At 34.1% G+C, this 13,989-nt stretch overlaps 2 protein-coding genes across 6 annotated transcripts; one reads left to right on the top strand and one right to left on the bottom strand.

The window, feature by feature from the left end:
* Positions 1-761: 761 nt before the first annotated feature.
* LOC143609050 (two-component response regulator ARR2-like) lies at positions 762-4,510 on the top strand. Its single transcript, XM_077083916.1, has 6 exons — positions 762-980; positions 1,456-1,608; positions 1,716-2,087; positions 2,183-2,259; positions 2,546-3,596; positions 4,122-4,510. The coding sequence occupies exons 1-6, from the start codon at positions 824-826 to the stop codon at positions 4,214-4,216; spliced, it is 1,905 nt and encodes a 634-aa protein (XP_076940031.1). The 5' UTR covers positions 762-823; the 3' UTR covers positions 4,217-4,510.
* Positions 4,511-6,574: 2,064 nt separating this feature from the next.
* LOC143609051 (importin subunit alpha-2-like) lies at positions 6,575-12,277 on the bottom strand. Of its 5 annotated transcripts, none has more exons than XR_013149366.1 (13): positions 12,198-12,277; positions 11,837-12,071; positions 10,387-10,483; positions 10,209-10,300; positions 9,993-10,124; positions 9,727-9,912; positions 9,479-9,642; positions 9,322-9,400; positions 8,706-8,834; positions 7,808-7,935; positions 7,340-7,711; positions 6,877-6,974; positions 6,575-6,814 (listed from the first exon to the last, which is right to left on the bottom strand). XR_013149366.1 is itself a non-coding variant. In XM_077083917.1 (12 exons), the coding sequence occupies exons 2-11, from the start codon at positions 12,047-12,049 to the stop codon at positions 7,342-7,344; spliced, it is 1,590 nt and encodes a 529-aa protein (XP_076940032.1). In that variant the 5' UTR covers positions 12,050-12,071; positions 12,198-12,277; the 3' UTR covers positions 6,874-6,980; positions 7,340-7,341. The 5 variants fall into 5 exon arrangements, 1 of the variants encoding a protein (XP_076940032.1); XR_013149367.1 differs by having other exon boundaries at positions 6,874-6,974; XR_013149365.1 differs by having other exon boundaries at positions 6,877-6,980.
* Between the last annotated feature and the right edge of the window lie 1,712 nt (positions 12,278-13,989).

Raw genomic sequence — 13,989 nt, forward strand, 5'->3', positions numbered from 1 at the left:
AATTAAAAAGACCAAAATACCTCTGAGTTAGCGTTAAAAGTTCAACTAAGTTAATAAATTAACGAATTGAATGTAATGTGAAAAAATCGGAAACCTCGCTCAATTGTCCAATTCCAAATACTTTGTGTATTGGTGAAAAGGACAAAAGAATATTGCTTCTTAGTGGAAAATAGAGACTATCAGTATTGTTTTAAAAAGTTTGAGTCTCTAGCAAGATAATTTTTTTTAAAGTCAACTTTAAAAAACTACAAACTTTGAGTTTTTTTTAAAGTCAACTTTAAATATATGAAAAATAAATAAACATTGAAATGCAATGAATCTAACTTTAATTAAATTATATAATAATTTATATATGCATGACATGTATGCACATGTGATATGTGTTTGGCTGGCATGGGTTAGATAACATCATACATGAGCTGGATCCACACTCAAAGGAAAGACCCACTTTCTAATCAACAAGATTATTAAACTCACAAAATCAATAAATAAAAAAAAGCAAAAAATAAAAAATAAAAAAAAATCAGAAATTGAAGCACAAAACCATGTGCTTCCTAATATAAATAAATCCCATAAAACCCAAGTAATAATTTCTTCCCTCTTTCATCCTCTCTCTATAACCCAAATCTCCCCCAAAAACAAAATTATTAAAAAGAAAAAAAATAAAAAAAATCAGTTTCTTTTTTTGTTAATTTTCTTGAACTGGGTTTTAATCTTTTCATCCAAAACAGTTAAAAAATTTGGGTTTGGTTCATAAAATGATATTTTTACTGTTGTGATTGAGTATTTATTTTCGGAAAAATTAATAAATAACAACAAACAGATGCTGCCCAGTTCAAGCGGTGGTTCTTGGAAATCCGGCGCCGGCGACGGTGGTGTTTCTGATCAGTTTCCGGCGGGTCTCCGGGTGCTGGTAGTTGATGATGACTCAACTTGTCTCATGATCTTGGAAAAGATGCTTAGACACTGCAGTTATGAAGGTACATGCAAACACACACCAAATACACACTCACTGTGTGAAAAAAAAAGATTTGTTTTTTTATGGTGATTTATACCTTAAATTGCTAAATCTTTATACCCTTTTTGTTGATTTTCAGTTTTTGTATTATGGATGTCATCATTTTTTTTAACTTTTGTTATTAATTTTATTATTATTATTATTTTTGCTTAATATACTGTTATATCTATAATATTCCATCAAGATAAAAACTTTGTGGTAGAAAATTGTTATAATCAAAAACCCATTTAGATTTATGGTTCATAATTATAATAAAGCTTTCAGATTTGTGAATATTTCACAAATCTTGTACTTGATTTTCAACTTAATTTAACATTCTTTTACTTTAAATTATTAGTTCATGCTGGTCATGATTTAGTTATTGATTAGTTATAATCTTCTTGTATGATATAAAATTGTTGAATTTTGATTTTTTTTTTGTTTAAAATGTTGCAAAGTGACTAAATGTAACAGAGCTGAGGTGGCTTTATCATATTTAAGGGAAAATAAAAATGGATTTGATGTTGTGATTAGTGATGTTCATATGCCTGATATGGATGGATTCAAACTACTTGAACATATTGGGCTTGAAATGGATCTTCCTGTTATCAGTAAGTCAACTATTCCATATTTGACTTTTTAATGATATTTGGATACTTTGGTTACCTGATTAGCTGGATCAAGATTCTGTGATTTGACCGATTTACCCTTGTTACAGTGATGTCGGCGGATGACAGCAAGAGTGTAGTTATGAAGGGCGTTACACACGGGGCGTGCGATTATCTAATAAAGCCCGTTCGTATCGAAGCGTTGCGTAACATATGGCAACACGTGGTTCGAAGACGTAAGCACGAGTGGAAAGATTTTGACCAGTCGGCAAGTGCTGACGAGCAGAAAGCGCCTGAAGAACCCGACTACTCGTCTTCTGCAAATGATGGGCATAATTGGAAAAACACTAAAAGACGGAAAGATGAGGAAGATGAAGCTGAAGAAAGAGACGATTCTTCTTCTTTGAAGAAGCCTCGGGTTGTTTGGTCGGTTGAGCTTCATCAACAGTTTGTTGCAGCCGTTAATCAACTTGGAATCGATAGTATGAAAATTCTTTACTCGTTTTTTATTTTTAACTTGTTCATGTAAAATTACTAATTATTGGTCATTTGTGTTGTTGAATTTGAATGAATGCAGAAGCGGTCCCGAAGAAGATATTGGAGCTGATGAATGTCCCAGGATTAACGCGAGAAAACGTTGCGAGTCACCTTCAAGTAAAACTTCTTTTCGGGTTTTATCAAGTAAAACGGGTTGCAAACGTGTTATGGAATAAATAGTTCTAAATATATTAAGGGCCGCAGGGTGACGCTGTTTTGTAATAAGTATCAACAAATGACCCTGCAGCCCTTATGGTAGTGTTTATTCCATAACATGGCGGTTTCAAAAAAACATAACGAAAACAACTTGCGTTTTTTCAATTTTGACTTTTTGTTCATTGTTGACTTTTTATGTGATGCATTGAAGACCTTTCTTCCTCACAACTGCAAGAATTTGGTGCAGAAATACCGTCTTTATCTTAGAAGACTCAGCGGGTCCCAGCTTCCAGGCGGGATGAACTCGGGCTTTATGGGTGGCCCAGATGCAGGATACGGGCCAATGTCGTCACTAAACGGGCTTGATCTTCAAGCCCTGGCCGCCAGTGGTCAACTCAGTCAACTTCCTCTACAAAGCCTTGCAACTCTCCAAGCCGTGGCTCTCGGGAGATCAAATAATTCAAAGTCGGTCATTGATCAAAGAAATATCTTTAGCTTTGAAAACCCGAAGTCAAGATACTCAGAAGTACAAAGTCAACAACTGAATAATAATAATAATAATAATAATAATATCAATAACAGTAATACTAATAATATTACTAGTAATATTAACAATAATAGCAAGCAGATGAATTTACTTCCCGGGATTCCTACAAACATTGAACCAAAGCAGTTCGTGAGTTTGCATCAGTCCGGTCAGCATTCTTTCGGGAGCATGAACAATCAAGTTCTGATTCAAATGGGCGGTCAAAGTCAACATCAAGTTCAGTCGAATACAAACGCTCATATGTTGACGCGTGGAGCGGTTGACATGTCATCAAAGGTGTACAATCCTGTGGTATCTGTTTCACAAGCCTCACCCGTTAATAGTTACCCTCTCGGGGGTAGTTTGGGAAATCCAAATGTTCGACCCACGTCATCGGGAGACAGGAACTTAGACGCCAAGGTTTCAGTGAGAGGAATGGCTCCAAGTTATGATGTTTTCAATGATTTGAGTCAAACTCGCGAGTGGAGTTTACAAGACTCGGGTTTGACCTATGACCAGTCATCGTTGTTGCTTCAACACACCCGTTCCTCGGGGACAGAAATGGGAGGGCAGAACCATAATTTAGGTGGTGGAAAGGTGATGTTTTCCCCTGCGGTTGACAATAGAACTCACCTTAACGGGTCAAACGCTGGTCAACAACGTAACACTTATATCAAGACCGAAAGCTATAGTGATGGACGCATTCATAATACTTTGTATTCCGAACAGTATGGTCAAGATGATCTCCTGGCTGCAATCCTAAAACAAGTATGTTTCGAAACCTAGTAGATTGACTAAAATACCCTTCACGGATGTAAAGTTAGGGGTATGCATGAGTTAATTTTGGGCTCAAACTGAACCAATAACCGAAAATTCGGTTTTGGGTTTTTAAAAACCGTTCAGTTTCAAGTTTCAACCTTTCTGGTTTTCAGTTTCGAAATGGGTTCGTTTCGGTTTTGTCATTTGGTGATTTTGGGCATGAAAATTTTGGGCTGACAAAAATGGCACAAAATAATAATTTGGGCGTTAAAGTTTTTATCTAAAGTTTTTTTCTTTTAAGTGATTAGGTCTAAATGTTTTAGCCTACATAATTTGTTAACTTTTTATAAATTATTTAGCATTCATAAATTAGAACTGTAATCCATAAATCCAACAAAAGTTCCGGGTTTTGAAAAAACATAAACCAAACTGTCGCTTTTGGTTGGTTTCAGTTATTTCAGTTAAGTTACGTTGGTTTTTTCGGCTTTGTTACGTTGGTTATTTCAGTTTCATAGTAAAAACGATTAGTAAACGCTAGCTATTGATTTTGTTATGCTGCAGCAAAAAGGTGTTAGACAGTTGGAAAACGAGTTTGGGTTTGATGGGTACGCGTTGGATGATTTGCCAGTGTAAGTAGGACATGTACTCTGTACTTTAGTTGGTGTACATAGCTTGACTTCCGGCCAAAAAGTACAAGATTTCTTGAAACTCCGGTAGCTTAATAATATTGATGTTGTGAATATGGTTGTTGCTACACATAATTATTATGATGATGATGATATTACAGACGGGACTCACCATATGCGAAGCATTATGTGTGTTGAAATTTTTGACTGTTTTAGGCAGCATCAAAACTCGAACCTGTAGTAACGAGCAGGGAAGTATGATTTCTAGGATTGTGAATTTGGTTTTATGCAAAGATTTGAGGATCTACTATAAGTTTTATTTATGCAGTCTTGGGATAGTATGGAGTTTTATTTGACATTTCTTATTTTTAGTTACGAAAGTGTTTCAGCCAATCAAAAGCTTCCATATGGCACACCTTGCTACATTAACGCAACATTAACCTATAAACTAGCTGAATGATCATGAGCATGTGCTTGTTTGTGATCGTTCATTTAACTTTAAACGAACACGAGTACTTAATCAGACAAATATTTGTGTATGTGTTTGTTTAAAAAAACATGTTTGTGTTCATTTATGCTTGTTCCTTTAAAATCTAAGTGAACTATTCACGAACATAATTGAACAAAGATAAATGAACATGTATAAGCAAATGTCAATGAACACAAACGAATAAAATATAAAACATTAAGTAGATGATTTATCTAACATTTCATAAAAAAATGTACATAAACAAACATCAATGAACGAACGAAACATGTCATGTTCGTTCGTTACTAAATGAACACTAACTTTTTGTTAAAGTTCATTTATTAAATGAACGAACATGCATACACGAACTTCCCACCGAGCGACTCGTTGAACGTTGGATTCGTTTACAGGCCAAGCCTATACCAACATATTTTGACTTGACGCATCACGCAACAGATTTTCATTCGACGCAGAAAAATGGATTTGCCGCGAGAAGAATGAAATACGTTGCGCCAAAGTTGAAATATGCCAAAAGAGACTTATTAAACATTGGTTGATTTGGAGGTTTTTACCAGCCAAGACACCTTGCTAATTTATTGGAGATTTTTTTGTGATTTTCCCTACTTTAAAATCATTAAAGTCTCATCAATTTGTTCTCTAAGCCATAAATACAGACGATAATTATTTTTATAATATTATACGTTTTTTTTCTTGAAACTTGCATTACATAGCGTTTAAAGCCTAAGGATGCAGGTATTATTGTAGAATTTCAAGACCGGTTTAATTCGTACATCATCAGTCGAAAAGGTTAAACGAACGCCTAGGTAAGAACTAATGTCATAGACTCATCTAGAATTATAGAAATAACAAAACATGATCACGAGCCAAGTTCGAGTTGAAACAGGTTCAACTCAGCCTTATGCTCAAGATCCTTTACCAAGCTAAAATTTAAGCTCGAACTGCACTTACAACTAGAGTTTGCTTGTCTCGTAGTAAAAAAGGGTGAGAAAACTAGCGTGTATTTCTTATTTTCATATATTAACTTAAGCGTATAACCCTCTACTTCGAAAACGCTTTGCACACATATTTAATGTAGAACCCTATATAATTTCCAAATAAGTTTATGATTACAAGATGTACACGCATGATTACAAAATTAGTATTTTCTTTTGTCTAGCAGACTGTAGAAAGTGTTTCATAGATGACATGTGTGCACATATTTGATGTAAAAAAAATACCAATGTCGATTTAACCACTCACGTAATTTGTAGCAATTATAGCGTGTTATGGTAAGCTAGACTTGTTTATATCCGAAAACTGTCCAAATACCTATTACCCTATAGGCCACCTTTTAAATCTTCCTTTGGCATTGATATGAATACGGGGAAATGGTTTGTTTGGTCATTCCTTCTCATTTTTGTACATGTTTTGTCATCTACAACTTCTAATTAGAATCACCAAAGCCTGTGGTCCACAGGTTTTGTCATCTAAATATTATAGAATGTTTTCAGAACAGGGAGGATTTAGATGCTCGGTTCTACACACTGATGAGGGAGTATTAATACATTTCAAACCATGTGATAATCTCATGTGATTATAGTCACACCAACTATATATAATGGGCAACAAACCACATTCGAATACAAAAAACGTAGTAACTAATCACATTCGCTTGTAAACAAAGGTAATTACACAAAGAAACTGCTTTTTAGTCTCAAATCATGTAACAAACAAATAAGAAAAAGAACACATTCCCATAAAGTGCGACAAAACCATAAAGAACAGTAAACATAAACACTTCCGAGTCCAGACTCAAAAACATAAAAACGTAAAACACTAGCAACGCCCGACACAGTGTAAGAACAAACGTGTCCAAAAACATTAAAGATAAAAAACCCAAAATTAATATGAGACTCCTTGTATATTTGTAACTATTAAACCCACCCTAAAACGAAATAATAACCATAACCACCTCCAGCTGCTTAAGGTATCAACCAAACAATTTACCCACCGACTCGCTAAATAAAAACCTTCGCCAACCCCTTCGTATACTGGAACCGACAGACCCACCTTTCTCATCCCTTCAAAACAAAGACCACTGGCCCAACCAGTCTTAACCCCACGACACGAGATGCTCTGACCCGACGACTTGACCCGACCATTCTGTAACCTGACACGAGATGCTCTGACCCGACGACTCGACCTGACCTGACCTGACCTGACCCGATGACTCAACCCGACCTAACCGGACTTGACCTTTGACGCCACCAACATACTTCATCATACCTTCAAAACCCTGCAGCTTCAAATTAAGTAGGTCAAATAATCATAGTCTACTTTTAATGCATTCACGCTTTCACTCCCTCAATTCGTATGTTGTAAAACTTAAATTATTGTTCAAAAATAATTGTCACTTAAACCATAATTAACACATCTCTAATATAAAAAATGCACAAAAAACTGAGAAAATGGGTCGGCGTGTAGAGGTTGGTTTTTGGATCAGACCAACTCAAAAACAAAAATGGTTTTTGGGTTTTTTGAATACCATCTGTTTCGGTCTTTCTAACTTACCTGAACCACACATCATGCTCCTCCGTAATCTACTCTTAAGAGCTTAAAAGTTAAAATAAATTTGCATATAATAACACAAATAGTAATTACCTTCAGCTGCTAAAATTGAATCCACCAGACGGAACCTGAACATTATTTCCAGTAAAGTCAAAGCTAGTCTGACCACCATCAGCCACATTTTCATCCTCCTCATCCAGCCAATAAGTCTCAAGAATCTTAACCGCCTTCTCATAAATCTCATTATTATCATGACTTTGCAAATTCTCAATCTTCTCTAACCCCTCAGCATCATCAATCAACTGAGCATAGTAATTAACATCACCCGTGTTACCAGCTTGCTTTTCCGCCTCGCCTACTTTCAGAATGTTCTCGAGACCTTCTAAAGACACAGTCACGATTCTTGGATCAGGGCATACGAGAAGATCACACAAAGGTTTTATGCAGCCTTGGCTAACCAAATACCTGTAACAAATAAATCATGGTACGATTTTATGAGTTCTATTGTTGTCGATTATTTTAAAGGTGTGATACTGTAAAAGATGCTGAAAATAGAATTACTTGATTTGATCGTTGGTGCCACCAGAAGTGGCATTTGATATCGCCCATGCGGCTTCTTTTTTAATATCGAATTCAGCAGTTTGCAGCAGGTTCACAAGTGGACCGATTAATCCAGCCTCAATCACAGTCTGTATGTTGTAACAAAGACCGTTAAAACCATTGTAAATATCTCTATTTAACAGAAATTTGGCATTTTATATTCCATGTGGCAAAATAAGTAGGTCAAACAAAGCATGCATGAAACGGAAAAAACCAAATAAAAACTGACCGTCTGGTCTTATATATTCTTAAAAACTGAATTCCAGGTCTGCTTTGGTTTTGCATAAGATTAAACAAAAAAAGGAACCGAAATTACCAAAACCAGACAAAAACAGACAGATTAGTTTTATGTATTCGTAAAAACAGAATTTTTGGTTCAATTGCATCAGTTTTGCATGTAAGTAAAACCTAACAGAAAACGATAACTGAAACAAATGTATTAATATTTATTTTTCGATGTTTAAGTAATTTATAAGTATTTAATAAATAGCCAGAAATGTATAATAATCAATTAATCATTAATTAACAAAAAGATTTAAGCAAAAATTAATTATTTATTTTAAGCCAATTTCTTTTCGGCCCAAATATTTCAAGACATTGTAAAACAAAAAAACAGAAACCAAACCTAACCCAGACCAAAAAAATAAAACCAAACGATTTTCAAAACTTAAAAAACCAATATTTTGATTTTTATTTTTTTTGGTTCGGTTTGAGCCCAAAACTAGCCCATGCACACCTCTAGGCTGGGTAACTGGCCGGGTTGAAATTATCCAAAACAGACTTTTATATCCGAAATGTAGACCGGATAATTGGTATTCAGTGCACTTATTCAAGTATATAAGTTTGCAGAATACTTTACCTGTATCTGTTCTTTGTTTCCAGCAGTGATGTTCGAGATTGTCCAGCAGGCTTCCTTTTTGATGCTCTTCTTGTGGTTGTGAGTCAACAAGCTCAGCAGACAAGGAAGTGCACCTCGCTCAATAATGTGCTGTCAAATTCAATAAGTGTGTCAACACAATTGTAGACTATCTATCTAAAATAAAAAAGCTAAAACCCTATAATCTGAACCCAGATGAACAATGAATCATTTTAGTTAGTTGCCTAACAGTTTGTGTAGCAAAACCTAGGACTTATATATGAAATTATATCCACACTGAAAAAATAAAGGTAAAGAGTTTTGGTTACTTATGTAGTCATATAAAAAGAATAAGTGCCAGAGCCTTAGTTGTATAACAAAACCACATAAAACTATAATTATAAAAATACCTACTGTACATATGATTTAACTTAATAGTTAACACTTCACAAGACCATCTACATACTCAGGACCTACAGTATCCTTTATATTAACATTTAATTCCAAAACAAATGCAACAAGCATGTTTCCAAAAAACGCATACAAACTCTTTTAATTCCCAAACAAATGCAACTAGCATGTTTCCAAAAAACACACACAAACTCTTTGAAGACTGTACCTGAGTTTGTAGATCATCACCCGTGACAATATTCCCAACAGTTCGAAGCGCAGGGATGAGTACCGAAGGAGACGGGTGACTACAAATCAGAAGAAAAAAAAAAGTTTATTTTACTGTATGAATCATCGATCAAACAAAAACATGAACCAAGACCCACAGCAGCAGCTCAACAAGACGTTGGCAGACACCGGCATCAATCACAGCTTGAATTTTGTCATTGGTACCATCAGAAAGATAAGAAAGAGCCCAGCATGCATCGGTCAACACCTCTTCATCATTTGAATGAATAAGTCGCTCAAGTGCTGGAAGAGCAGGCCTTGTCTATATTGATTAAAAAAAATCAGTACCTCGTAACAGGTGTAAAAGAACTACAATTTTAGCACAAAACCAAGTAATATTAATTACCTGCTCAAATGGAGGCTGTGGTTTTCCTCTACAAAAGTTTGATAATGTCCAGGTAGCATTTCTGAGCATGGAAAGCTTAGCATGCTCATTTAACTGAGAAAGTAAAGGAATCAAAGCACCGTGACCAAGAACAAGATCCCGACATCTCGGAGAATCACCAGCAACGTTTCCCAATGCCCAAACAGCCTGGAACAAAAAGGTGGTCAAATACCCTCTTAAAAAATTATATCCAGTTTTACGACAAATTAGCTGAACCCAAGTGTTACCTGTTCGCGCACATCATCACTCTGAGAAGCTAGAAGCTTGACGAAGATCGGAACCGCCCCGTGATCAATGACAACCTTTGTGTTCTCAGAGGTTCCAGAGGCAATGTTTGTGAGTGCCCACGCAGCCTCAAACTGTAGCAAAAAGCCAAAAATAATATTCAGATTATAAAAAGAAAAAATACACAAGATTTAAAATAAAACAACAAGCAACATTACCTGAAGCTGTGGAAAATCTTCCCTCATTAAGAACTCAACAAAGCGAGGCACAACACCCGATTGTATAACTTCCTCTATTGGTGGGCTCCGTTCTGGAAAACAAAGTTCTCAATTAATCAGATCTACAAAAAAAGTATGCTTCTTGCAATTGAAAAATCATTATGTATGTTGTATATACCTATGGAAAGCAGTTTACGAAACTGAGTAGTCGCCTCCAGCTGCAAATTATTATCATTGGAATAAACTCCCGCAACCATAGACGGGAGACTCTCTAGCTGCAATTCAGTTAACACCAATTTTTAGTTCACGTGACAAACAAAATGTATCCATAATATCATCGTACATGCAATGATATAACAACGATTCAACTTATTGATATTCAATAATATAATTTTCAATTACATAAGTGTAATGAATACAGCAAACAATGTTCAAAGAATTTGAACAAAAAAGGTAAATCAAACACGCAGATATGTCAAATTCAATAGCATAATGCTAAACTATACAAAGAGCATTGAATAGAGCAAAGAAAAACAAATAAATCAAACACATAGATATAGCAAATTCAATAACATGATGCTAAATTATATTAAGAGTACTTAATACAGCATTACAGCAATCAAAATTGAAACAATTAGAAAAAAAGAGGTAGAATAATCACATATATGTGTCAAATAATATGCATCCAATGGTATCATTAAAATAAGAAACATAATTTATAAATTTTCATCATAATAAACCTAATCATTATAACAAAGTAACACAATAAGACTTGAAAGCTACCAGATAACCCTAGCTTCATGTCTAGCTATATCAAACTCACATTAATACCAAGCTAAAAATAATAATAGTATCAGTAAACCTATACACCGAATCCAGCAAACTCTATGCATCTAAATATCAACTCATACATCAACGGAAATCAAACAGTACAGAACCTCGTATCAAATCAAATAATGTTCATAATTTTCTTCATAATAAGCCTATTCAATAGAAAACACAATAAGGCTATAAAGTTACCAGGTAACCCAGGCCTCATGTCTAGTTATATCACATTTATACTAATAACAAGCAGAAAACAATAATTATATTAACATTAATAAACCGATACAATTAATCAAGCAAATCATATGCATCTAAGGTTCTAAACACAAACACGTATTAAATTGAATAATGTTTATAACTTTCTTCATAATAAACCTAAGCAATAGCAAACACAATAAGGCTATAAATCCACCAGATAACCGTAGCCTCATGTCTAGTCACATCACATTTACATTAATAGCAAGCTGAAAACAATAATAAGATTACTAATAAACCGATCGAATTAATCCAGAAAATCATATGCATCTAAACACGTATTAAATCCAATAGTGTTAGTAACTTTCTTCTTCGTAAAACTATTCAATAACAAGCCTCGTGTCTAGTTATATCATACCAAAATTAATAACAAGCAGAAAACAACAACAACAAACAATAATAGCAATAATAACAATAGCTTCATAATAAACCACTTAAATATAACAAACACAATGAAGCTCTAAAGCTACCAGATAACCCTAGCCTGAGTCTAGTTATATCATATTCACATTAATAACAATGGATAATAATAATAATAATAATAATACCTTCTTCTCGACTGACGACGGTTGAACAGCAGCACCAGTCAACGGCTGTGATGACGACAGCAACTGCCGCTTCTTCAACAAGTTTTCCTCTCTCTTATTCTTCCGGATCTCAACCATATTATCCTCCCGCCGCCGCCGTCCTTCCTCCGCGTCAACCGCCACCTTGTAACGGTTCCGGCGAACCTCCGTACGTGCGCTAGGTCTCAGAGACATGATCGATTGCTAATTCAAAACCCTAGGTATGCAAACACACATAATTAAACCAAAATTGATCGGTATAACTGTACGGATTTGGTTAATACGTGTGTGAATTGGATGAATTGATGAGATTATTGTTGGATTGAACGGAGTTGGAACGTACCTGAAGAACGGCCGGTTGTACGGAGAGAGAAGAGGGAGGATCGAATTCGTGGAGTGGGTTTGAATGAATGGTAATATTATTTAAATGAAATGAGACATTATGATTATTTGTTTTCATTTCAAATAAAGTAAGTGGACTTTTTGGTAATTTGAGGTGTTGGTCCTCATACTTTGTTATAATTTTCGTTTCAGATATTCTTTTTGAATGACAGTTTGGATCACTGACCCATCCCGAGTACATGGTGGTGTGAATATGTGATAGGTTGGCACGTCTATGAAGGGAAGCGCGTGCATCGATCTGCCCATTAGTTCCTACCTAGAGACCACCCTTGAAAAGTCGGTGAAAAAATCTTTCCCAACCTGTAACCTTTTTTTTTGTCACAATTAGAATTTGAACCCGAGACTTCTCTTTTTAATTTAAATACTTGGGTGTTTCACATCAACCATTTGGGCGATATAATTGGCATTTTTATTTTATTTTTTTATTGCTAAAATTATGATCCCTATTTATAAAATCTATAATATATATAATTGAAAACCCTAAAATTCTATGTGTCGCGATGTAGTTGCTCCCCCCTTTTATAGAAACCACTAGATTGTTTGATTTTTAAATTGAGTCCTCTCATTGATTTAACCCAAATTCATAGGTATGGGTCTTACCAAAATCAGATAGCTCTTAAACGGGTTATAACATCTCATTAAATTAAAAACTAATCTTATCAATTATTTGATAGGAAAATCTTATAAAATAGGGATATACTAAAATTTAATATCCAATTTAAAAAGATATTATTTATAATTAATAAACAATTTTATAGTAAAAAACATAAGCGGGTCATGGGTCACCAAATCTAGATAGCTTTTAAACGAGTTATAACATATCATTTTTTTATGAAACCCTTTCATCATCAATCGCTAAATATATTATTAACTTTCTTATAATAAAGAAAATTAAAATCCAAAAGGTAAATATTAAAAAACGAAATATGTAAAACAACCATTATCTCAAGCCATCAGATTACTTTATTTGTAAATGAAGGCCTCTCACGCATTTGACTCGGATTCAAGGATAAAGGTCTCATCAAACCCATATAGCTCTTAAACGGGTTATAACATCTCATTATATTAAAAATTAATCTCATCAAATATTTGATATGAAAATCCTATAAAATAGGGATATACTAAAAGTTAATATCCTATTTTATTTAAAAAAAGATATTATTTATAATTAATAAACAATTTTATAATAAAGAAAATAAATGGGTATCACCAAACCCATATAGCTTTTAAACCGGATTATAACATATCATTTATTTGTGAAACCATTTCATCATTAAACCTCAAGTATATTAACTATTAACTTTCTTAAAATAAATAAAATTAAAATCCAAATAGACGTGTATAAATATTGAAAACGAAAAATTTAAAACAACCCCTGTAATACGGGGGATAAAATCTATATAAGGGTTTGGTTTTGATAAATGATATGCATTTGAACAAACGTTAATAAGGATGCTAAGCTTTGCAAAATGATGAGTGTCCTTTTTTATTTAGAATATTATTTTAAAGTGAATTAAAATTGTGATAAGTTTTAATACAAAGGACCGTTGGTGTAATTTTTATTTCTTCATGATTAAGAATTATTTTGGTAATCTTAATCAAAGCATGATATCATTAAGTTATGGTATTCTTTCTTTCCAAAAAGGTTAGGGTATGTATTTTTACTTTTGAAAAATTATTAAAGAACAAAAGATTCAAAATTAGTAAAAATAAAGATAGTAGCAGTTAGGTGA

This window comes from Bidens hawaiensis, unplaced genomic scaffold (genome assembly GCF_021521415.1).
Source record: "Bidens hawaiensis isolate Kalapana, Puna unplaced genomic scaffold, B.hawaiensis_p1.1 tig00419488_1, whole genome shotgun sequence".
In the NCBI taxonomy this organism is placed as follows: domain Eukaryota; kingdom Viridiplantae; phylum Streptophyta; class Magnoliopsida; order Asterales; family Asteraceae; genus Bidens; species Bidens hawaiensis.

Excerpts from the sequence above, each read along its gene's own strand:
- LOC143609050 (XM_077083916.1), top strand. The coding sequence starts at position 824 with ATGCTGCCCAGTTCAAGCGGTGGTTCTTGGAAATCCGGCGCCGGCGAC. Across the intron at positions 1,609-1,715 it reads AATGGATCTTCCTGTTATCA|TGATGTCGGCGGATGACAGC; the intron begins GTAAGTCAACTA and ends CCCTTGTTACAG. Across the intron at positions 2,260-2,545 it reads ACGTTGCGAGTCACCTTCAA|AAATACCGTCTTTATCTTAG; the intron begins GTAAAACTTCTT and ends AATTTGGTGCAG.
- LOC143609051 (XM_077083917.1), bottom strand. The coding sequence starts at position 12,049 with ATGTCTCTGAGACCTAGCGCACGTACGGAGGTTCGCCGGAACCGTTAC. Across the intron at positions 10,125-10,208 it reads AAGATTTTCCACAGCTTCAG|TTTGAGGCTGCGTGGGCACT; the intron begins GTAATGTTGCTT and ends TTTTTGCTACAG. Across the intron at positions 9,401-9,478 it reads CGTCTTGTTGAGCTGCTGCT|TCACCCGTCTCCTTCGGTAC; the intron begins GTGGGTCTTGGT and ends TCTGATTTGTAG.